Source organism: Miniopterus schreibersii (assembly GCF_964146895.1).
Source record: "Miniopterus schreibersii genome assembly, chromosome: 2".
NCBI lineage: Eukaryota > Metazoa > Chordata > Mammalia > Chiroptera > Miniopteridae > Miniopterus > Miniopterus schreibersii.
The window spans coordinates 78632968-78658840 of record NC_138102.1 but is presented as its reverse complement, the minus strand read 5'-3'; the positions used below and the strand labels follow the sequence as shown (position 1 = coordinate 78658840).

Sequence of the window (25873 nt, the reverse complement as noted above, 5' to 3'; positions counted from 1 at the left end):
AAGAGAAAAATATCAGAACTTTTATTCAATGTAAGAGCTTTATATTGTTAAATATATGGATGGACAGGTGATTGTATAAGAGGGAGTATGTTTAGTGGAAAAGTGAAGTCTTGAGCCAGTCTAACCACAAGTGGTGGTTAAGCCACGTAACCACCACTGACATTAGACAAGTTATTTAACTCTCCTGTGCCTCTATTTCTTCACCTATAAAACTGACAACATAATAATCCTAATTCATACGGTTGTTATGTGAATTAAGTGGGTTAATATTCATAAAGCACTTAGAACAGTGCCTGAGCAAAGAAATCACTGTATCAATGTGAGCTTTATTATGTCAGATGGTCACAAAGAGTATGTCAGATGTCCTAAAGAAATCCCAAAGGAAAAGTAGGAGTTCCACCAGGTGAAAGGGTTTACTGATTCATTCACTTTCAGAGAATTGTAGAGTATTAAAGCATCCAACAATCTGCTCATATGAAATTTTTAAATTATATTTTTTAATTTTAGGTAAACTAACTCACAAGGTGGACAAGTGGCTTTAAAAGATTCTGGCAAAGAAGTAAAAGTAATACTATTATTGCAAGCACCTGAAAATAAAAACAATGACAGAGGTGACTACTCCTATTCTTGGTAAAAAGTCATTCTGAAGGAAAAACAAGACCATCTAATTAGAGACATAAGAAGATGGCCAAAAAATTTAAATTATCAAGAAAACTGTGTTAACTATATACTATTTTTATTTGCCCCCCAAAACTATGCAAATATGCATTTTTACCCTTTATCATTAATTCCAACTTTGCCCTAAATATATTTTTTGCCTTGAGATACAGAGTCCATACTCCTTTGCTGAAGCTCTTGGAGCAGATGTGTTCAGAATTTAGAATTTCTCAATTTAGATTTTTGTAAATTATTATAGTGTCTGTGCCATATATTACTAACACTCCCCTAGCAGGATCTCGGGCAGCATCCCATAACCAAACACATTAACAGTTCTGCAGAGAAAAACAGAAACTTTCACACTAAGTAGGATAAATGAAGATCATAAATAATCATTTTTGGCAACATCTATTATATATTTGCTATAAATTGTTATTTACATAGTATCTTAAGGTCCTAAGACATATTTGCAAAAAGAGACAAACATATCAAACACATTATTATTCCATTTTCACAAGGAACTAATAAGAAACTCAGCAGAGTCGGTGGCTCACATAAGTCATGGTAAATTCAATGCGGCCCCTGAATAATGCCATTAGTCAAAAAAGACAGTCTTTACTGATGAGAGCTGTAAATTTAAATGGAAAATTAAAAGAAGAGAACTTGATTAAGTCACATATTTCTAAACTAAAAACACAGGAAGATACTAAATTTCCTATCACTAGCATAAATTTCACTGAGTCAGAGCCATTGCTGGGCAGTCACAAGAGAATCTGGGATCTCCAGGAGCATTTAGCCCTTCCAAGTACTATTTCCAATTGTATCTGGTTGCTGCAGCCCCACAGGGAGCCCCTGACCACCCTCAGCCTGGATGCACAGAGAACCACTCCCTGTAATACCCATTCCCAGTGTCTTCCCCCACTGCTGTGAGGGAAAATCCAGTCTGTAGACATTGAGTGGAAGAATCTGGGGAAAGCCCAACAGTTGGAAGAACCAACAAGATAGACTTCCAAAGCCTTTCATCAAATGGCCCAAATGTCTTTACTCTCCTTGATTTGTTTCCATTAAATTCAATCAATTAGAATTTTTTTTTTAACTTCTTTTGAAAAGGCAAGCACCTCTTGAATGCTTTTTCATGAGTTTAATACAATTGTTTGCCTACTAATATGAGACTAGCCACATGTGAGTTCAATTTTCACTTTAATAAACATGTATTAACACCTGTTAATGTGCCAGACATACTAAGTGAGCCAAATAAAGATCATAAATAGCTTCGTGGAAGCACAGGGTGTTTGTCACCAAATGAGTGTCCCCAATCTTGGGGGGGGGGGCGAGGAGTGAGGGCATCAGGGGAAGAAAAACCTTGAACAAAAGTGATAATGCCATGAGAGACAAGGTAAGGATGGTGTGCCAGCTTACAGCAGGAAATTTAACTAGTCTGAGTTGGGAAAGAGTAACCCAAGTGGAGATGGGGGATGGGGTTAATGTTAATTAGGTTAAGGTGGGGCAAGGCTATCCCAGGCTCCAGCCCAGAGTGACTATAGGGTGGGTAGTCCAGCCACAGAGGACCCTGTGGGTTCTCGTCCTCCTGTCAAGTCCTGTGACTGACAAGCTTTAAGCAGAGGAATAGCCTCAGCTGACCTGAATTTTAAACAACCCCTCTGGCTATAATGAGAATGAAGTGGATGGGGGGAACCATTTAGGAATCTATTACAGAAATGCAGAGAAGAGATGATGGAGGCTTAAACCAACTGGTGTCAGTGAAACTGGGGACACTAGAGAGATTCAGACATTCAGAAGTTCTTCGAGGAGACAACGTCCACAGGACACAGTGAATTTATAGGAAGAGGTGAAAAGGAAGAAGACTCCTGGATTTTTGCTTTGAACAATGGATGGGTGGTGGAGTCCTGTGCTGAGGAGCAGGGTTAAGGGGTAGGATGATGAGTCCAATTCTAGGTATGTTGCTTCTGAGGTGCCTCAGGAATATCTGAGGGGTGACAGATATTCAGAGACACTTGAGTGTAGGGGAGAGATGCCAATCTGGAGTCACCAGCATCAGGATAGTAACCGCCTAGTACGTGTGAAGAGTAAGAAATGCAGGCAGATGCTCTACTGTGAGATGCAGAAGTCTGATGCTTAAGGGATGAGACGAGGCAGTGGAATGGGCAGGCAAAGGAGACCACGAAGGACAGCCAGAAGGAAGGATGTAAAAAGGCAAGTGTGACATCAAAGACTCAAGGTCAATGAAGATACAGACTGAAAAAATCCAGGGATTCTGGGACCTGGAAGTCATCCACTGGCTGGTTTAATGAGAGCATTTTCAGGGGAGGGGTGTGGGTTTGGAGTGGGTTGAAAAGTGAATGTGAGGTGAAGAAATGAATTCTAAAGTATAGACGACTTTTTCAAGAACATGGGCTATAAAAGGAAGAAGACATTAAGAGAGTAATTTCTGTGGAAGAACCAGGTGATGAGGGGTGATTTTGTTTTGTTTTTAGATAAGAGAGTTAAGTACTTTTCAAAGATGATGGGAATAAGCCAGTAAAGAAGGGACAGTTCAAGTCAGAGGAGAGGGGATGATGATTAACAGGAGGTTCCTGAAATGCGCAGAGGCAGGGCTCCACAGTGGAAGGGAGGGTTCACTTTGTCTGGGAGGAATGACACTTCTTCCCCAATGACAGCAGATGAAGAGGATGGGACCAATGCCTATAGACTCACAGAGATTTTGGTGGGAGGCTGAGGGAGCTCGCACATCATGGCTTCCAGCTGCTCAGTGTAGTAGGAGGCAAAGTCAGCTCTGAGAGTTAACCAGGGGCAGAGGTGAGATTTGAGGGAAGCAAGCAGAGAAGGTGGAACGAGCCGTTGCGGAGAACAGAAGCAGAGCCAGCCACAGCACCTTGCTGGGTACAATGGTCGGCCCAGCTGAGGGTAGAGGCATGACCCTCCCACACTGGCCTGAGTGCTATCTTCTTGTACAGCTTCGGTGCAATAGGTGGCCAGCACTTGGCTGGATCCATGCAGAGCTGGGCTGTGGCCTGGCAGGTACATCAGAAGGACAATAAAGCAGAGTTTAGGGTGTGCGTAGGACAGTGATGGGATGGGCTACATAATCTGGGCTGCAGAGAGAGGTAAATGCAAGCAGGGAAGTGGCCAGTAGATGGGCAGACAAAGGAAAGGGACTTCTAAGGAGAGGAAGTGGGTAAATCTGGATCAAGAAACACTTGGAGTTACAAAGATGGCCACAAGCTTGGGCTGTCAAGTGGCACGCTGCTCAGTGGGGATGAAGACAGAAGCAACGTGTCAGTGAGCCAGACAATCTCTATCAGGTTAATTCTCTTGCCAAGACCAGGCTTGTACCCAGGAAAAGGGAAAGAAATGTAAAGAGGGGCATGGGTGGAACTGTAATAACCCCATTTCTTTGTGATCAGGTAGGGCATTATGCAAAGAATACAAAACTTGAAGTTTTTAGAAATCTTGCTTTGAAATCTCACTAAAGAGGCTTCATTCTTATAATGAAAGACTTAAGAGGAAAAAGACATGCTCAGCTAGAGCAAGCCAGCAAATTACTAAGTACAGCTTGGGATTTAGCTTTGAATTCTGATCACACCTGCCATGGAATTGCCATATGATGTAGGAATAGCTAATATTTATTAGTGCTATTATGACAAGTGACCCATTAAAATGATGATATAGTTAATAGAAAATTAAGTTCACCTGAATTCAAAATAATAATTTTGACTGCATAAAGGCATCAATTTGATTTTAAAAAATTTAAATCTCAATACCAACCTATATTTCTCTGAATTAGCATGCACTCCTTCTCCTTTGTGGAAAACTGGCTTCTGCTTGAAATGCCAAAGTCAAAGCAGTATTTATTCCTCCCCATGTCGAACAAAGTGCAGTTGAACACTGTTCTCCTCTGTCCCAAAGTCAGGCTGTTTTCAGCCAGCCGAATGGTCCTTTCCCCAGGACGTCTGGGGGCCTCCTTGAAGACGGCAATCACTCCTTGGACAAAAATGCATGGCGGGGGCAGCACCATCACCTCCACGCCAGACGCACATGTGAGTTCCGGCACCATCACCAATTTGTATCCAAATTTCTGGGCCAGGTCAATGGGTCCTGTGGAGGTAATAACCGAGTCTCGGCCAAGCAACTTCAGCACCACGGTGACATAGGCTTCGGGCCCCACAGGTGCACAGCCAAACTCAATCCACTGACCTTGAGAGAGTTCTGTCCTCTTGCTGGTTCTTATCTCCAGTGGTTGTCCCTGACTTGTTCTCTCCTCAGGAAGACTGTTGGTGAAGATGACATCCACCAAGATGTCAGGCTTATTCACAGGGAACAGGCACAGTGGTTGACTGGTGAAAAGTCCCACCTGGAAGGTACCTTCTGCTGCCTTGGATGTCCTATTCAGATCAACATGAAATACAGGCCATTCCACCTTCAGAAAGGCACTTTTCTCCCACCAGGGAACTGGAGTGCTGCTGTCTGTCACTTCCTGAGTCATTGTGAACCAATAGTCGCCAGCTTCCTTGAAATAGAAGCATTCAAACTCAAGTGTCCCCTGGGACTGGTTGGTCAGGAGGTATTTGGTAGTCACAGTCTGGTTGGTGTTAGCCTCCAGCAACAGCACAGATACATTCCTCAGTGTCCCATTAGCACCATCAAAATACTGGAAATCCACAGACACTGTGGTGTTGCTTAGGGCTACATGTCCTGGCTCTCCCAAGAGGAGATATTCAGCTTCTCCAAGAACTGAAATGAAATGGTCAGAATGGGTTTTACAAAGGTATATTTGAGCAGCACTATTAGAGACATCAAAGAAAAAAATCATTATAGATACAAGTGAAGTCTGAACTGAGCCAAGGATGATATAAAATGATGCTGAGTGCTGATTCTGGGAGCTGAGCACTGTACTGTTTCCATTTTAAAGTGGCTCTGCTCCTTTATCTTCATTTTTTATGGTTATATCTAAAATAAACAGTGATACTCTGAATTCATAACATTCAACAGTATAATAAGTCTGCAATGAAAATCTATAAAGCAAGAGTAACAATTTACAATTCTCAAGATAAAAATCCATTCCCTCACTTTTCTCATTTTAATCATATTCTGGTGTTTAGGTATTTGGGGGAAATGAATTTACAGTGAAGTGAGAGAAAGCTTATTTTTTTAATATGTTTTTATTTATTTTAGAGAGGAAGGGAGAAGGAGAGAGAGAGAGAGAGGGAAACATCAACTGGTTGCCTCCCATACGCACCCTGTCAGGGGACCAAACCCACAACCTGGGCATGTGCCGTGATGGAATCAAACTGGTTACCTCTCAGTGCACAGGATGACGCTCAACCACTGAGCCACTCTGGCCAGAGCTGAGAAAGCTTGGTTTAAATGATATAATATAAATTTCTCTAGATTACTTAAAATTTAAGACCCTAAATATACTTGAAAATTATCATTTTCAGATATTCAAGACAAGTATTTTTTTGGACATCTTCACTGTAAAGAAACCAGTGACCCTTATTAGGCAGAAATTTTTACACAAATAAAAAATGTTGACACTGTTCTCCATGGGTCATCCAAGGAAAGAGTGAAACTTTATGAAATAGCTAGGCTTATCCTTGGCAACTTTAATGGCATTACAGCAACTGCTATTGACCCAGGCAGGGTAGATGACTACTAGCCCACAAGTATCACTATGATAGAGCCAATCCTATCTTTTTAAAAAGAGATCCATCAGAAGAGCTGAAGTAAAGACTGTATAAAACACAGACACACAGAATCTTTGTTTCTATTTTGAACTCTATCCAAATACACATCAAAGGAGAGAGAATTTGGCAATGCCACAATCGGCTGGCCCATGGCTAGGGTAAGAAACAATTCTAGGTTTAAGGGACTGCAGTGCCCTTATGGTTTGAAAAACAAGATGTGTTAAGTATGAATTCAATTATCTTACTATGTATACCTCATATGCATACAAGATATACATATCATATCATATATATGTCCAAAGGGCCTCAATGTGTTGTTTAGGCTGGTAGTCTTTAAATCCCCCTTACATGTATTCAATCAATGATTATTAGAATCAGTACCTGAATATAATGGCACACAGAAATTTTGGAGTTTTCTTTTAATTAGCTCTGCACTTCTTTCATTTCTTATTTGAGATGAGGTGAAATAAAAGATATAAACTTGAATAGTCCTGAATGCTTGATTACCACTTGATTGAAAACCCTAGTAGGATAAAGTTTGTTTTTAAATTTATTTAATCAAAACAGAAGTTGAGGGATACTTTCTTTTGGATGGAGACAATTCAAGGTTAAGGTTGAAAAAGATGGCTGATTCTAGTGCCGCCTGTGTGCTGGTTCATAGCTCACCTGGTACCTTTTTGTGAAAAGGTGGCTAAAGAGACTCCAGTGCTCACTGGATTAAGATTAAGAGGCAAACACCACTTAGTTAACTAATGAAAGCCTATTGTCAATGACAGGGATTGTCAGTGAGGCAGATCAAATTCTGATTTGATGGGCAGCCAATCCATGAAAGAGACACACATGACCAGTTGGAAGTGGAGAAAAAAGATACAGTGGGTTCCAGCATAGTGTACTAAAGAGAGAGCTTACTACTTTATTCTTCAACTCTTGTTTTTACAGACAAGAATACCATTTCATTTAGAAAACTACAATTTGTACACCATCCTGACTACTACAGTATAGTTTTTTCTATTCTTTCATTTCCTGTCTCCCTATTCCTTTATTCTATTTAAAGGAACTGTTGTATCAATATAAACATGTTGCTTAAAAAACAACAACAACCTTCTTGATAATGGTATTTTTGATCAACATCAAATGGAGAAGGGGAAATAAAAACCCAGATCTATGAAAACACCTCCTCTTCCATTAGTAGCAGCCTGTGCACTCAGCTTCAATGCTCTATGCTCTATTTTATGCTTATTCAATCTTCATTTTTATATTCTAGTAAGATATTTTGTGCTCAACAATGACAAACACCCACGGCCCTAGCTGGGTAGCTCAGTTGGTGAAAGCATCATCCCGATATGCGAAGGTTGCGAATTCAATTCCCAGACAGGGCACATGCAAGAATCAACCAATGAATGCATAAATAAGTGGAACAACAAATCGATGTTCCCCCACACACACTCCAAAATCAATAAATTTTTTAAAAAACATTGCTAAACATACTTGCAGACTTTATTTAAATGGAAGATTTTATGTCTTTATGTACCACTATGAAACCAAGGACACTTTTATAATTTTTTGTATGAGGCTGTTACATGCAGAGCAATCTGTTTTTAAGTGACTCTGAAAGAAATGAATCCCAGATTGGTTTTCCATAAAAATTTGTTAAAATAAACTTCTTAAAAAAGAAATGACTGAGGAAGGAGATTTACTGGACAAAATGACCAGCACACACTAGTCCATTTAACTGGCTGTGCCACTGATATTACACAAGCATTCTCCTTCTCTTGGATCATAATTTTTTCATCAAAATGAAAACAACTTCTATTTTCATACCATCAATTGCTTAGCTGTTTATGAAATATATGAAAATCATAAAAACTAGCATATTATTGAATTTATTGGTTCAGTAGTTGCATTCTGAGAAATGAACTCAATATTTAATTGAAACTGAATGTAGAAAACTAACATTAAATACCTACTGCTCAGCCATTTAAGGTTTCAAATTCTTGACTTTATTCACAATGCTGTGAAGTCAATATTATTGCCAAGGTTGAAAAAGATTAAAAAATTTATCTAAGGCATACAAGTGGCAAGGACTGAAACTCAAATTGGTTCCAAAGATAATCTAGCAGCAAAACTCTCCTGTCAAGTGAAATCTTATGTCAAACCCCAATGTATAAAACATCATTTCATGTGTATAACAGGCTTGTCTCCAATTTGTTAAATTGAAAGTGAGTTTATCTTTTAAAAGACTTAAAAATATATTTAAAGTGAAATTTGAATCAATAATACAGAACCTTAAGAGAACCCAGGGTTGTAAGAATCATAGTTTAAAAGGTACTAAACTATAAACCCTGCCCTGCCTCCTCATGCAGGGTCATCAACATCAATGCATTTATAAACTTCACAATTATGTTTCTTCATTGAGTCCTATAGTGTTAAGTACACTCAAAATACTCACCACAGTCACAGAGTACCACCAACAACAGATTTGAAAAGTCTTTCAACATTTGTTTCATTCTGATCAGCAAAATCCCAGGTCTTTGGCCTCCTCATGTCCTTTCTCACATCTAAATTGTGAATTTTTTTTTTCAAAAACACCTGAAATTAGAACCTCAGAAAAGTAATGAGATTCTTAAAATAATCATCACAAAATGACAAAAATCATTCTAAGATGTCAAACTTCCTAGGTAATACTGAAAAGAAAACAGAAAAAACACTGATTTTCACTGGGGATATGATCTGTAATTATACACTTCCCTTTTGCTCCATTATAGCTCACCTGTTAAGAACGTTCAGGATGCCCAACACCAAGTTTATCTTTGCAGAACATCTTTGTAGCACATCTTTAAGGAGAATTTGTTATTTGCTTAACTTCATCAAGGCTAATAGCCAACCTTTTTTTTTTTTTAATTCTCACTTGAGGATATTTTTTCCATTGCTTTTCAGAGCGAGTGGAAGGGGGAGAGAGAGAGAAACATTGATGTGAGAGAGACACATCGATTGGTTTCCTCCTGCATATGCCCTGACCGGGACCGGGGACCTAGCCTGCAACTGCGGTATGTACCCTTGGCTGGAATCAAACCTGGACCCCTTCAGTCCACAGGCCAACGCTCTAACCGCTTAGCCAAAACAGCTAGCGTCTAATAGCCAATCTTGGTAATATATCTTCACTTATTTATTTGCTTGGTATTTCACACTGATTTACCAAACTTTAGTAAATTTACTAAATTTTTGCCAAACTTTCATTTTGCCTTGTGCTGTGTAGAAAGTCCTGCCTCGCTTCCACAAATGGATGTACTATCTTTCTTGTACCGTGTGTTATCCAAATTGCTTCATTTCTTAATGCCTAGGAACTATATCAAAACTATCAAATCTTTGAAAAGAGATGCCCACAGTACTGCAATTAAATGTGAACTCCATGTGGCCCTGACTTCCCTTGTTTAGGGCACTCTAAAGAGAAAACAGAGAAATAACAATTATCATCATCTGTCAGTCTTCTAATACTTGTTGCTGCTGGTATGCATGAGAAGGATGATTTCATACAGCAATCTTCCCAGACCACCTAGGAGAGCAGGAAAGACCTTGTTGGCCTGTGCTTCAGGATGATTTGTGGGAGTAGGCACTCATTTTGATATAAATAACTGTTAGACTACAGAATAAGGTACAGGGCATTTAAGTGCCCCCTTTTTTCATATTAAACTCTAGTAAAAATGGGCTACTAAACATAATCAAATATATATTTACTTAATGTTTATATTCCCATTGTCCAGTTAATAATTTTAATAAATATATTTTATTCCAAATATAATACACTATGTCTATTCAAATAAGGCAGAAAATAATGGAATCAAAGGGCATGATTAGAACAATAAAAAGTTCAATGGAAAGAAACTGATGTCTCTATTAGCTTTCTTTTAGTGGGAGTCGGTTGAACAAAGGAAATATGTACTGTACTTCCTCAAAGGAAAGCAGAGATTGAAAGCGTAATTATGCAGATGATTAGGACTCCCTTCCCTTCCCAACAACGACAAAAAAATTCAATTTTGCTAGAATTAGGCACAGATTTGACCTAAATCCTTTCTTTGAATGTGGACTGGGAAACTTTGTGGAAGACAGCAGGTGAACATCATGTACCTCCCCAGCAAGCAATTAAAAATCTTCCTTTAAGTCGGGGATACTCAATAACCAGAGTCAGGAGAAACAAGCATCCCTAGATCCCAAAAGTTGAAAGGGTTTTTCCCAAAGTGCTTGCTTCCCCGTTATAACTATTTTTTAAAGAAGCTCCTAATTACAGCTCATTTTGTGATTATAACACATTTTCCTCCTTAATACAATGACCAGTACAGCCTGGAATAGTGTAATAATCTATATTTAGAACTGACTAGAAATGGAATAATAAAATAAATCATCCTACCTGAAATCATAATACAGATTTTTTTTTAATATTTTCAAGTTTTTTAAAATAAATGCTGAATTTTCACTAGCTTAACCATTAATGTGAAGACTTTAACAGAGCATCCCAAAATAGAATGAATTGCTGGGTAAAAAGCACCACATTAAAAACAAAAAAAGATAATAGCATGTTTTTTGTTTGTTTTTGTTTTTGGTAACCTTGCTTAATTTATCCCAACGTGTTGTTCCCAATACAGTACTTGCTACTTATGTTTGACTTGAGAATCGTCTTGAGAAAATAACAACTTAGGTATATTTTATACACATTTAAAAATACTTCTATATAGCATTCACAGACATAACTGTTTACAAATTCTAAATGTACCAACTACAGGGTAAACAGATGTTGTGGAATATTCTCAATGGCTAATGGTTTCACGCCAAGCTCAGATTCCACGTTTTTGGTGAAACCAGCCAAGATAAACCCTTACAGTGTCTTCGTAGTTGCAGAAAAAAGACAATGAATTACGCTAAAGGCCGGGGGACCAATGGCTTATTAAAGAATAAAAGGGAAAAGAAAAAGAAGCAAAGTTATTGTGCCCCTTCTGATAAACCTGCACATGCTCGTATGTGTATACCTATAATAGTAATATTTATTAGGAGGAAATCCCTAATTCCAAAGCCGCGCGTGTAAACGGGCCTTATTCATGTACGCACTCCGGCGGCTCTGCCCCGCTCCCCCGGGCGCACGCTGCTTCCCCGGGAAGCTGTGCGCTCCCCGCATCCACTCAGCTTTCCACAGGCCCGCAAGTCAAGTTCACGCTTGCAAGTCTAGCCCTGCCTGTGTCGTCAGAGAAAGCACTCTTAAAATGAGGACCGTTTTGAAATGCTTCTCTCTCATAGTCTCATATCCCGGAAAAGATTTCTTTCGGGGAAAGGAGCTAACGTGTTCTGAAACGCTTAGTAACCTAAGACGCTACTCTGAAGGGTCGCAACTATTCGGACTTCCCAGTCCACAGCCGGCCTCAGTCCCTCGGCTACACCTGCACCTGGGGAGAGCCGGGTTCTGGTTAGAGCCGGGACCGGCAGATGCGGGGACGCACGCTTTTAGAGCGTTTTGCCTGGGGATGAGCACCAAGCCGTGAGGGAAGGCGACTGGGTGCGTCGCAGGACTGGCACCGTCTACCAGGGCTTTCGGGCAGCGGGCAGGGTGGAGGCAACAGGGTCCGGGAAGTCCCCCGGCACGGGAGCGCCCGCCGGTCGCGGGAGGCTCTTCTTACCTCTCGGAGCTGGTGGGAGCGGTGGCCCGGCCCGGGCGAGCGTGGTGGAGAGAAGGGCGGCGGGCAGAAGCCTCAGGGCCCGCGAGGAAGCGCACCGAGCATCCCGCGTCCCGGGACTGCCCGCCCTGGCCCGCCGCGCTCCCTGCCCGCAGCCCCACCCGGGCCCGCCCCCGACGGCGCGGGGCGGGCCGCCCTCCGAGGGCGGGGCCGGCGCTATCCAGCGAGGCCGGCCCTCGGGCCCTGGGCAGCGCATCCTTTCCGCCTTGCGCCTGGCCGGCCCGCTGGGGACAGGAAATCCCCCAGGAAAGGAGCGCGGACTGGCCCACCAGGGCCAGCGGGAGGGGGCGCACACACACCCTTAACCCACAGGCGGGAGCCGGGCTTTAAGGGTGAGCCAAGAGTCTCCTGACATTTCAAATATAATCACTACTCTCCCCGGTCATTTTCTTTTGGGGGAACACAAAGTAAGCCATTGAAGTGACATAACTGGTGGGTTGTAAACATGGTTTCCCAAAATACTTGCTTTCCCAAATGTCAGGGAAGAGTTCCAAAAGAAAACAGTTCAGGTAAGGTGCATATTCTATTTCTTCTCAGGAGCCAGGATTGGTTATTTAATTAATTTTTAAATTAAATTTTAAAAACTCTAATCTGCAGGTTAAGACCTTTTAAAAAGAATACGTGAGGATAGAGTTCCACCTTGTTTCACAGTTGTGGTTGTTTTTGAGTACACTACAATGCAACAGTTTATCATTTGCTCTTCTTTTACACAAAATATACCATTTAGCAGACAAAACTAATATGGTAATAGAAATCACAGCATAGAGGTGGCTTCTGGGGAGCAGGTGATTGGAAAGAGGCACCAGGGGACTTTTTGGGATGCAGATAAATTCTACAGGTTGGAGTGTCTGTTATATAAATTATGCATCTGTCAAAACTTATTCAAGATCTGTGCATTTCACTGTTTATAAATTTTACCTCAATTTTTAAAACTCTTAAAACAGCATTTGCAGGTCCTTGAATGCATTACTTAGCCTTTTAAAGGTAGCAGAGCCCTAGCCAGTTTGGCTCAGCGGTTTGAGTGTCCTGAAGGGTCCCGGGTTCGATTTTGGCCAACGGCATGTACCTCAGTTGCAGGCTTGATCCCCCGCCCCAGTCAGGGTGTGTTCAGGAGGCAAACCAATCAATCTCTCTCACATTGATGACTTTCTCATCTCTCTTTCTTCTCTCCCCCCCCCTTCCTTCCGCTCTCTCTGAAAAGCAATGGAAAAAAATATGCTTGGGTGAGGATTAAAAGGTAGCACAATTACTCAATTATCAGAATTATCAGAGGTTGACAGAGGTACCAAAGTTGCTAAGTAATTATCTTGCCAAATAACTAATTCTAGCAGTTCTAATTAAATCTATCCAAAGTTTCAAAAAAGGCTTTAAGGCTATCATTCAGTTTCACCAACAGTAGAATTACCTAGTTCAATATCCATTCAACTCAAGTTGAGATTCCTTTTCAACTATATGTCATGGTCCCTGGCATTTTCAGATTTGAAAGCAAAAAGCTCAATGGAAAGACTGAGCTATGGAGTTAGAGCTGAGATTAATTCCAGCCCTGTCTCTGTAACCTTGGGCAAATGACAATCCCTCCTCTCCTCCACTATAAAAGGCATACAGTATTAGTTCTATTAAAGTTCCTTGGTGACTGAGTGAAACAAATAGAAAGCACCTTGCTCTGCTCTGCATTCATCTTTCAGACACACACGCTCCCTTAAAGACCCATTCTTGAGGGGTGGAAGGTCCTAAATCCAGATACAAATGGTTGAATCCTGTGCTTGGTCATTTTTGCCTTAATTAGAATTCTTGCCAAACTATATTACTGTCTTTACTGAACAGTTAAAATAAGCTTTTCTAAAAGAAGGCAACATCATCCTGGCTAGTGTGGCTCAGTGGTTAGAGCATTGGCCCACAAACCAAAGAGTCGTAGGTTCCATTCACAATCAAGGGCACATAATAGGGTTGCAGGTTCAATCCCCAATCCAGTCAGGGCACATGTAGAAGGCAGTCAATCAATGTGTTTCTCTCACATATCTCTCCCCCCCCTTCCCTTCCCTTCCCCTCTCTAAAACTCAATGGAAAAAAACATCCTTGGGTGAAGATTAACAAAAAAAATAAAGTAATAAAATAAAAATCAAGCAACATAGATGAGAAGGGGAAAAAAGCTTTCAAAAGAACAGTGGTATGGTCTTGTCAGTATTGAACTAAAACAAGCAGGCTATCAAGATATCTTCAGTTCTCTTTCTGGGTCAGCAACTGCTCTAATGATCTTGTGCAAATTGTGTAAAAATTTATTCACTGTCTCAATAACATCCATTTACACAGAGAGATCTTTTATTGCCCTGGATAATATTGAGAGAAAAGCTTTAACTGATTCATGATTATCAGGACACAAGGAAGAACATGAATTACCCAATTTTCAATGTAATAACTAGATCTTACATGTGTGTTAACCTGACTTTTCTGGAGTGCTCCCGCATCATGGGTATGGGCGATATAATAAAACTTGAATAAAACAGTGTGTCTCAGGTAGGCTGAGCCCAGACAAGTCTAGTTGAGAAGCCTCTTGGGAAGTGGGTAAAGGCCACAGATTTAGGTTTACAAGTGACCTCATCACACATTATAATCCCAAAATCACTCAATTCAAGTAATACTTTAACTAGGACAATACCACATACAATCACTGACTTAGGCCAGTGGGAAGCCAAAAGAAGTGTTGTATGACAGTCCTTGAACTTAAAGAAACTGAATTTCTCTATTTTCTTATGGCATTAAAACAGAGAGCAATACAAAATATAGTCAAGTATATTGGGCAGGAAATAACTCTTATGGAGTTTAGAAATAGTAGAGTTGTGTACTGAAAACAAATTTTTCTTTTCTTTTTTTTTAAATATATCTTTATTGATTTCAGAGAGAGGAAAGGAGAGGGAGAGAGAGAGATAGAAACACCAATGATGAGAGAGTCATTGTATCCACCAATGATGAGAGAGTCATTGATCCAGCCCGCAACCCGGGCATGTGCTCTGACCGGGAATCGAACCCCGATCGTCTGGATCCCAGTTCAATGCTCAACCGCTGAGCCACGCCCGGCCGGGCCCAAACAAATTTTTCTAGAGCAGGTGGGATTAGTGGGGATGGGGTGCGGAAGTGAGTGGGAAGTAACAAAGGAAATCTGGACAAGGGAAATGGGTCCAGAAGTAGGAAGGGGCACACCTCGTGCTGTTCCCTTGACCCAGTGCCTTCCACCCACTGCTGATCACTTGGTCCTTGTGAGCCTAGTTTACCAAGATCTTCCTATCCCACAGGCCTTCTTACATTCCTCCATCAGAGCTAAGGGCTCCTTCCTGTCTTCCACAGCATGGTACCTGTGCCCCTTCCATGGCATGCACTTCATTCCATCCTCGATTAAGTTTGCTCACATGTCCCTTCCCCCAAGTAGGCCACCCTCTAAACGGGAGGAGCTATATCTTACTCACTTTTGTATCCACCCCCCACCAGTGGTCCACACAAAGTTCCTCACACTAAGTTGGTATGTATTAAAAAATGTTTTCTTAATTGAACTGAATGGGAGATAAAGTAGGATAAAGTGAAGCCAAATTTTAATAGGTAAATACATCAGAGTTCATTCATTCAATAAATACTTACTGAGTGCTTACTGTATGCCAGGCCCTGTTCTAGGCTCTGAGGCTATGTCCATGAACAAAATCTGCATCAAAATCTCTGCCCCTCTGGAGCTTATACTCTAGATCTATCATAAGGGATAGAGTTAGCAATGAATTTACATAAATTCAACCATACTTATCAGCAAAAAAGGAGACACATTTAAATAGTTTAATTATTGGTGCTACAAAAGTCTACTGTTGATGTATAGTTTTTATTATATATTGTACTTATTATATTCATAAAATATTCATACCCATGTATCACCACAAGGATTCTAATGTAAGACTATATGTAGAACTTTATTGGCAATTTAAGAGATTTTCAAGGATCATTATGAGCACGTTTGATTTCATACTTGAGCACAGTCTTTAAAATCTAACCACCTTGTAAGTTGTGACTCTACTACTCCAAAATGAAAACTCTGAGAATTGTTCAACAAAGAAGAACCATTTTAAGTAGTTGAGCATGAGAATAATGACATGATGAATCCACATCTGGTCATATTAGTTTGGTAACAGGGAACAAGATATAGTACATTCACATAAATACACACTGTCAATCAACAGTGGAATTCACATCAAGAATTTAAAGAAAAAGTTCATGAGCCATTTGCGATTCTTTTAAAACAACTAAAATAGTAAGAGCTTGAGGTCATAAATATTTATAATCAACTCTTGATTATAAATCTAAAAGAACAAATTGTAACATACCGACTTATTCTGATTAAAGGTTTATCATTTTCATATATTTTTCAAAGAGTATTTAAAAAGACACCAAGTTAAGAAAAATTATTTTTAAATTTTGCAATAACTGTACTCTATATACATTAATACCAATCATTTAACCCTGAAGACAATCTTCAATTGTACAATGTAAAAAATTTTTGGACAGTATATGTGACTAGAAATATTCCATTACCATAAAGCGACCAACAGTTAATGTTCCTAAGAGCAAAGTTAGGAAAGCAAAAACAACAATTATACCAGTAATAAGCACCAAGACAGAACTTTTATGCACTTAGGACCTGATTGGCTGTATTTCAAAATAACCTCTACTAATAGAGGACCAAAATAACACCTTGACAACAACAAAAGATAAAAATATATATACTGAAGTCTGAAAAATGTGAAAAATGCCCACTTTAAATATAAAACAATGCCCTGGCAGGTGTTGCTCAGTGGTTAGAGTGAAGGGCTGCATACCAAAGGGTCACCGGTTCGATTCCTGGTCAAGGACACATACCTGGGTTGCAGGTTCGATTCCCGGCCCCAGTCAGGGTGTGTGTGGGAGGCAACCAATGGATGTGTTTCTTTCACATCGATGTTTCTCTCTCCCCTTCCTTCCCTCCCTTCCATTCTCTCTAAAAAAAAAAAAATCAATGGAAAAAATATCCTCAGGTGAGGATTAACAAAAATAATAATAAAAATAAAACAATGAAAGCAATCATATTTGTTTTTTAACTAACTTTTTTTGCAAAATATATTCATATGTCACTGTACTGCCTCTTTAGTTCACTGCATACAATTCAGATCTCCACTTCTGTTAATGTGTTGCCACACTAATGTAAACAAATGTGCTGAATTATGGGAGCTGGCTGTAATGAATCCACACCATTAGAGCTAGATCCCAGTAACTCAAACAATCTTAGCTGTGCAGTCCAGAGAGGAGTGACATACAAACAAGCTTACACTATGGCCTGAAAGACTTGGGCAGCCAGACACTGAATTTCCCCCAAAACAAACCTGAGGCTGAGCAATAAAGGAAATAGAGGATCTGTCATCACAATGTAGAATCAGTGACAGGTTTGGAAAATGAAGACTAAGGCAGGATGCCTCGGGCACAACATTCCCGAGTCACTGGAGGATGTGAAGCAGCAACAGCCACTTTTCCAGGAGGGATCAGGGATTGACTGGGTGCACTTTGAGGGATTCCCTGGGTCTGCAGCTCAGGAACCCTGCAACTCTCCCAAAGGGCACCTATAGCAGCCTCTGGCAGTGGCACTCAAGTGTGAAGCCAGGTATTACCTCCTCCTGGTCTCAATCGTTCCCTCAACACAGATACTATCGCCTCTGGAGGGTTGGCCAAAAATCATCACTGCCTTCCACATCTGACTCAGTCTCAGAAAGACAGTCTCCTCTGTGCTTGTGGGGTCCCTGAGTTTGAAGTAATTTCAGCATACTGTACGCTATATAACAGGAACATATGACGTCAGGGAGTCCACTTTAACACTCAAGCAATCTAAATTCAGTATTAGCCAGTTTTTGTTACCTCAGTAATACTTTTTAGCAGGAAGTTTCTCTACACAACTTATCATGTGTGGGGTAAAAAAAAAAAAATTGCTGGAATATGAGAGAAAGATATTTAAAAGTTCAGTGTGAAACTCCTTGAGGGAGGGAAAAGAAGACATATTACTTTTCCACTTTTATTCCCATCCTTGGCTTTGAGGTAAAAAAACAACAACTTCCTAAGCTAGTTAAAGGTTCTTCCAGCCCCTCCACCCACACACAATCCTAGGGAATTCCTGAGCCATCTACTTCCCAAATTCGTAATCATATCTCTGGGCATGTCTATACAGCTCTTTAGTTCAGTTTCAAGATCCACAGCATTTTTTAAACAAAATGACATAGTTGCATTCTTTAAATGCCAGGCATGAAATCATCACTTAAAAAAACTAGTCAGATAATTTATATGTGAGTCAAATACAATTCTCTCCTTTTTTAAGGTGCTTTATTTGGTCTGCTGAAGACATGCTATGACTGCTTCTAAAGAAAAGCCCTTAGAACAGGGATAGGGAACGTCTTGCCCAAGGGCCATATATGGCCCATGAAATCATTTGGATTGGCCCGCCAAGGCAACAGCACATGGGACTTGAAATTCAATAAATCTAGAAGCTTTTTTTCATAGCTAATTTTCGAGTTGATAATTTTGTATGGCCTGCAAATGATGTTATAAATATCAAAATGACCTTGGCAGAAAAAAGGTTCCCCACCCCTGCCTTAGAAGGAGCCTACTATGGTACTCTGCAGTTTGGTATTTTGTTCCAATGTGATAAGGTTCTTAAACTATATTGTACATAGGACTTGCTTCATGAAAACCCCCCAGAGTGGGCACATTAGACACAGAAAAAAACTTCACTTGTTTATAATTCAGTGAATTTTAGTTATACCAAAATAAGAAACTAACCTGTCCAAACATGCAACTTCTCCTTTTCTTACCCCACGAATTAAATTCCTTTCTTAAAAATGGTTAGATTTGATGATCAAGTTAAAATCCACCATATTTCAAGTTAAACTATGAGGATTCTATACAACTGTAGTATGATTTCAAATTTACATTGGCCTTCATTTTTCTGTATTTTCCTATATTCGTCCTAAATCCTAACTTCCTACCCCATAATATTAGGAAGAAATTTAAAGGGTTTTATATTATACTGCAAGTTCCAGTGAATTTTCAGTTTATCAGAGTTTACTCTTAGCTCAATATCATACAACCTCTACATGATGCAAGTATATGGATAAGCAGTATTTCAAATACAAAAAACCCTTAGCTCTGTGTCATAAATAAATTTGGGTAAAACCGCAAGCCTTCCACTGAGTCGTCTCGGCAAAGATGGCCCATCTTCTCTGCAAGAAGCAACCTAGAAATCAAGGGAGAAAACCATAATCACCTGTCCATTCAGAACCACAAGTTGTAATTCAGAGCAAGGGCGTTACTTACCTTTCTTTAGCCAGGAGGACAGACATTCCCACAAGCTTGGCAAACTCTTCTGATGTTAGTGATCCCTTTTCTGAAACCTAATAGAAACACACAGAATAAAATGTCATAATTTAGAACACAGAGGTACTAACCTAGAGAGCAAGTATACCAGTTACACGCAGGAAATAATTTACTGAATTTTCTACTAAAATACAAAGAATATTCACTGTAGAACTAAGTCTTCTTCACTAATGTTTAATTCTACAAAAGCTGAAGGGCACAGACCAAATAAAGTAGCACCTAAAATATCATAAAACCCTCTATAATATAACAAAGGCACTGTACTAAAGTCTAAAAAAAAAAAAAAAAACTTTTGATATTCTGTAAAGGAACATAAAACAAATTTTAATTGAATTCATATTATGTGATCCAGTGAAGAATCCTTATATGTAGGTTTAGTTTAAACTATGTGGTCAAGGCTTGTCTGCTTTTACCACTCTAATTCAACATAGTATGTGAAGTCCTTGCCACAGCATTCAGACAAGAAGGAAAAATAAAAGGCATACAAATTGGAAAAGAGAATGTAAAACTGTCATTACTTGCAGATAACATGATATTGTACATAGAAAACCCTAAAGACTCCACCAAAATACTACTAGATTTAATAAATGAATTTGACAAAGTAGCAGGATACAAAATTAACACCTGAAAATCAACAGCATTTTTATATACCAATAATGAACTCTCAAAAAGAGAAACTAAAAAAACAATGCAATTCATCATCACAACAAAAAAATTAGATACCTAGGAATAAACTTAACCAAGGATGTGAAAGACCTGTACTCAGATAACTACAGGACACTGAAAAATGAAACAGGAAGATACAAACAAGTGGAAGAATATACCACGTTCATGAACTGGAAGAATTAACATTATTAAAAAGTCTATACTACCAAAAGCAATATATAGATTCAATGCAATTCTTACTAAAATACCAACAGCATATTTCACAGAGCTAGAACAAATATTCCAAAAATTTATATGGAACCAAAAAAAGACCTCAAATAGCCATGGCAATCTTGACAATGAAGAACAAAGATGGAGGGATCACTATACCAGATCAAGTTATACTACAAAGCCATTGTAATCAAAACAGCCTGGTACTGGCACAAGGACAGACATATAGATAAGTGGAATAGAACAGAGGACCCAGAAATCAACCCAAGCCATTACACTCAATTAATACTTGACAAAGGAGGCAAGAGCATACAATGGAGTAAAGACAGTCTTTTCAATAAATGGTATTGGGAAAATTGGACAGGTACATGCAAAAAAATGAAGCTAGACCACCAACTTACACCATACACAAGAATAAATTCAAAATGAATAAAAGACTTAAATGTAAGGTGTGAAACCAAAAATTCCTAGAAAAAAACATAGGCAGTAAAATCACAGACATCTTACATAGTGGAATTTTCGATGATACATCTCCAAGGGCAAGAGAAACAAAGGAGAAAATAAACAAATGGCACTACATCAAAATAAAAAGCTTCTGCACAGCAAAAGAAAGCAGTATCAAAATGCAAAGGGAACCCATATGGGAGAACATATTTGCCAATGATATATCTGATAGGGGTTAATTTCCAAAATATACAAAGAACTCATACAATTCAACAAGAGGAAGACAAATAATCCAGGACCTAAATAGACATTTCTCCAAAGAGGACATACAGATGGCCAACAGACACATGAAAAAATGCTCAATGTCGCTTATCATCAGAGAGATACAAGGTAAAACCACAATGAGATATCACCTCACACCTGTAAGAATGACTACCATCAATAATTCAACAAATGACAAGTGAAAGTGAGGATATGGAGAAAAGGGAACCCTAGTACACTGCTGGTAGGAATGCAGAATGGTGCAGCCACTATAGAAAACAATATGGAGGTTCCTCAAAAAATTAAAAATGGAACTGCCATTTGACCCAGTGATCCCACTTCTAGGAATATATCCTAAGAAACCTGAAGCACCAATCAGAAAGAACTTATGTACCCCTATGTTCATAGCAGTACAATTTACAATAGCTAAGATCTGGAAACAGCCCAAGTGCCCATCAGTAGATGAGTGAATAAAAAAGCTGTGGGACATTTACACGACGGAAAACTATGCAGCTATAAAAAAGGATCTCTTACCCTTTGAGACAGCATGGATGGACCTAGGGAATAATATGCTAAGTGAAATAAACCAGTCAGAGAAAGACAAGTACCACATGATCTCACTTACATGTGGAATCTAAAGAACAAAATAAAATGACAAACAAGAAAGGACCACAGACATGGAAGCATGAAAGAGACTAACAAATCTCAGAGGGAAGGCGGGAAGGAGGGCGGGAAGAGATTAACCGAAGAACTTATAAGCATATATGTGTAGACCATGTATACACAGACAATAGACAGGTGAAGGCCCAGGGATGGGTGGGAGATGGGTGGAGGGGGACATCTGAAATACTCTCAACAAAATAAATTTTAAAAATTAAATTTAAATTTAAAAAATAAAATATGTGGTCAAAATGTCTATAGTGTGGGGTTTTTTATCTAGTCTAAAAAAAAGTACAATAAATATGAGTTATTCAAATTATACAGGTTCATTATAGGGGCTATGAAGGTAGTAATATTTCAAGTACCCTAATGAGTAATAGCAGTTTGGCCATAAAATCCATCTAAACTACAGTTGCTTTTCATATTTTTTCAAAGAATTATTTCATAAAATAACTTTTGGTGTTTGTAATGCTACTTGTGTAGGTGTTACTGAAAATAAAAGTTCTATCGTGGATAACATTCTGATTAACAAAGCTAAAAACATGTTCTCAAGACTGAGCTTCAAACAAAAAGAGAATACCTCATTAATTCTAATTCTCCCTTCTTATGTTCTGCATGTTAGTAGGTTTCAAAAAGCTTTCAAAGAATAATTTTGATTAATATTTATTCATTGTTAATGATAAACCATTTTAACTGGGCCAACAGCCATTACTTTTTAGTAAAGTTAAGTTCAAAAGGAAATCCTGTTTCTCAAGTTGCTAGGCATTCGGATCCTCACTGCAAGCCCTAATGACTGGAGGAAATTGGGTTCACATACTGTCTCCAAGGCTGAGGCCACCATTTCCTCTTCCTTGTGCGACTGAAGTTCAATTACCATGACACCACTGTCAAAAACTCGGAGCCTAAAAACAGCAGATGGGAGAACAAAGCTGTGAATATCTAGGATCTTCAACAACTAAGGAGGCACAAATATTTTTCACCTTCTTTTATGCCCAGGTATGAGGGTAATATTAACACAAGCATCATTTAAAACTTAAACACAAGCAAATATGGCATAACTATGAAGTTCATGAATGAACTATAATCCACATACTAAAAAAATACCTATGTCTGGCTACTTATTTTTTCAATTTTTATTTTTTTATTTTTCAATTATAGTTGACATTTATATTAGTTTCGGGTGTACAACATAGTGATTAGACAATTATATAATTTGTGAAGTTATCACCTGATAATTCTAGTACCCACCTGACACCATACATAGTTATTACAATATTATTCACTATGCTGTACATCTCTGACTGGCTAATTTTCTTAACCTAAAGATAAGGAAATTATATGTTAACAGAATTCACTTGGTACCGCAAGCACCTCGGTCACCCATCTCAGGCCATGCACAGGATGGAAGCCAAGATGACAGAGGTGCTTGTAGTGCCAAGTGAATTCTGTTTACATATAATTTCAAGAGGGGAAAAATGTTGGCTCACCCTACAGGATGGCAAACCTGGCAGGGCTTTCCTGTCTAATTAGTGCAGAATAGTGGCTATCGTTGGCAAACTTCCAGCAGAGGTTCTTTTACCTGAGAGGTAATTTCAGAGCTTCCAGCATCTTGCATGCATTCACTAAATCTTCTGGTGAGAGCAACTAATGGGGGGAAAAATCCAGTTTACACTGCAAATTAATAGAGTGATGCTATATAGTTATAACAATCACTAAAACAGAAGAGAAAATTTAAAAATTATCATTTATCAAGGATTTTAGGTGGCTTAATCACTGAAAGGCAAAAAGTTAACAAAGAAGCAAAAACTTCTATTCATTAAAGCAGTACTAGCTAATAGAAATAGAATGTAAGTCATATATGCAATTTTAAATTTTCTAGTAGCCATATTAAAAAATTAAAAGAAACATGTGAAATTAATTTTAATACATATATATCCAATAGATAAAAAATTCTCCATACAGGGTGGGGCAAAAGTATCTTTACTGTTGTTCATATGGAAAATAATACAATTAATAAATAATAATACAAGAATAAACTGTGTTTCGCATACTCACAACTTTAAACCTACTTTTGCCCCACTTTATATAATTGATATAAAGAATTATTAATGAGATATTTAAGATTTCTTTATTCTGTACTAAGTTTTGGAAATGAAGTGTGTAATTTACACTTACAACACATCAATTTGGATTCACTACATTTCAAGTTTACAATCATCACATGTAGCTGGCTAGTGGGACTGTGGAGCCTAAAAGAATAAGCCCAGTGTGGTGGATGACAAGCACAGCTTTGAGTCACACAGAATGGCTATGGAGCCAACCAGCCTGGGTCCAAATCCCTGTCAAATCACAGTCTCCAGGTGCAGCCTATGTAAAATTATTTAATCTTTGTAAGCCTCAATTTCCTTAACCCAGGTTACCCCCAGATGGAGATAGTAAAAAGTAGCTGCCTCACTGAGTTACTGGGAGAATAAATGAGGTAACACTTCAGAGTGCCTGGTGGATGGTAAGTACTCACTGATGGCAGTTATGACTATTCAAATAAAAACACAGAGCACAGTCTGGCCAGTGTGGCTCATGGTTGAGCACCAACCTATGATCCAGGAGATCTCGGATCAATTCCCAGTCAGGGCACATGCCCAGGTTTCGGGCTTGATCCCCAGCAGGGGGCGTGCAGGAGGCAGCCGATCAATGACTCTCTCATCATTGATGTTTCTGTCTCTCTCTCCCTCTTCCTTTCCTCTCTCTGAAATCAATAAAAATATATTTAAAAAAATAAAATAAATAAAAATAAAAACACAGAACATAGGCTTAACTTGTGGGTCTGGGGTGTATGCTGGAAAGATGGAGCTAACTGTTGACACCACAAAACTGTGTTTGACTACTTGACTGTGATGGCACAAACAGTGCATGTCCAGAACCTTGGAGGCCAAGGACATCTGGGTGTGAAGGGTCAATGAGAGTTGAAGAATAGCCGCAGTTGATTCATAGCCCAAGGAGAATGGCAGCTTTCCCTCTGTATTATCTACAGGCACTCTGTATCCAACCCAGTTAAGTCAAACAGCTAACAGCTAACTATCCCAGAGAAAGGGCATCATGTACAACCTTATTAATCACAATACAAACACAGACTATTAGAGCTGAAAGCTGTCAGTCCAAATCCTTATTTGAAGGGAAGGAAAACTGAGTTTGAGAGGTTAAGTAAGCTACTCAAGTTCATTTGGCAAAACCAGGAACAGAATCTACCTCCTAGATTACACAGTAGTATTCTCTTCACTGCACCATATTTTTTCTCAAAATAGTTTCAATAATCACAACCCTTCCTCAAACTGTATTCACTGTAGGGAAATTTGTATTATATTCAGAAAGTCTAAATTTAGTTTTAAAAAAAGAAAATCTAAATATTCTATGCTTACTTCCATTCCTCGAGCTCGGTTTACTAAACAGTACACCTCCGTGAGTGACATTATACCCCCTCGTTCCTGTTAAAATATGAAAAATTTTAAAGTATTATGTTATAATTAGCACCAGTTAGCATTTCTTAGAAAACATAATCAGAGTGAAATCAGGAATTATAAAATTTCTTAAGAAGCTTTTTAAAATACTATTTATACATAGGAGAACTTACTCAGGTACGATGAGACATTCAAATTCAATATTTGGACTTTAATGTAATTATTACTTTTAACATTTAGTTAAATGAAAAGAGGGGCTCTCGGCCATGTTTTAAAAATGTCTTTAAGTTATTCCAGCTAATAAACAAAGAAACTATAGAACTAAGTAAGAATGTCACCATTTTGCTACTCCTAATGAAGTAATAATCTAGACAGTGACTGTCAATGGCTGCTAACATCACAAAGAAAAGACAATCAGATATTATGTACCTTCTGATGAAAATGTACAACACTTGTATGAAATATTCATGTCAGAAAAAAAAGAACTAGCTAGAACTACCAGTTTACAGGGAACCATGTTAACATACAAGTCAGCAAAATCCAGGCTGAGATAAACACACTGTATGCGGGAAATGTATTTATACATTTTACGTTGACTGGTAGTAGGGCGTGTGATAAAAACTACCCGCAAACAATGTGTAAACTACTAGGTTCTCCTAGTAAGGGGGAG

At 38.9% G+C, this 25873-nt stretch overlaps 2 protein-coding genes across 9 annotated transcripts in view; both read right to left on the bottom strand.

Annotated features, from left to right (window-relative positions):
* The window catches only part of THSD1 (thrombospondin type 1 domain containing 1), a 32034-nt gene extending 19849 nt beyond the window's left edge, over positions 1 to 12185 (bottom strand). The window contains exons 1-3 of one of the 6 annotated variants that reach the window (XM_081128970.1): positions 12026 to 12185; positions 8812 to 8964; positions 4444 to 5409 (exon numbers count right to left, since the gene is read on the bottom strand). In XM_081128970.1, coding sequence (XP_080985096.1) covers positions 4444 to 5409; positions 8812 to 8869 — 1024 coding nt within the window. In that variant the 5' untranslated portion in view covers positions 8870 to 8964; positions 12026 to 12185. Of the gene's footprint in view, positions 1 to 4443; positions 5410 to 8811; positions 8965 to 9132; positions 11540 to 12025 lie in introns of those variants that run through there. The other 5 variants (XM_081128971.1, XM_081128974.1, XM_081128973.1 and 2 more) reach the window with 5 other exon arrangements.
* A 3735-nt stretch (positions 12186 to 15920) lies between these two features.
* The window catches only part of VPS36 (vacuolar protein sorting 36 homolog), a 46882-nt gene continuing 36929 nt past the window's right edge, over positions 15921 to 25873 (bottom strand). For 2 of the 3 annotated variants that reach the window (XM_081131017.1, XM_081131019.1), the window contains 5 exons: positions 25165 to 25230; positions 23328 to 23392; positions 22566 to 22650; positions 19448 to 19524; positions 15921 to 19367 (listed from right to left, as the gene is read on the bottom strand). In XM_081131017.1, the coding sequence (XP_080987143.1) occupies positions 19274 to 19367; positions 19448 to 19524; positions 22566 to 22650; positions 23328 to 23392; positions 25165 to 25230 (387 nt within the window). In that variant the 3' untranslated portion in view covers positions 15921 to 19273. The remainder of the gene's footprint in view (positions 19368 to 19447; positions 19525 to 22565; positions 22651 to 23327; positions 23393 to 25164; positions 25231 to 25873) is intronic. The other variant, XM_081131018.1, reaches the window with a different exon arrangement.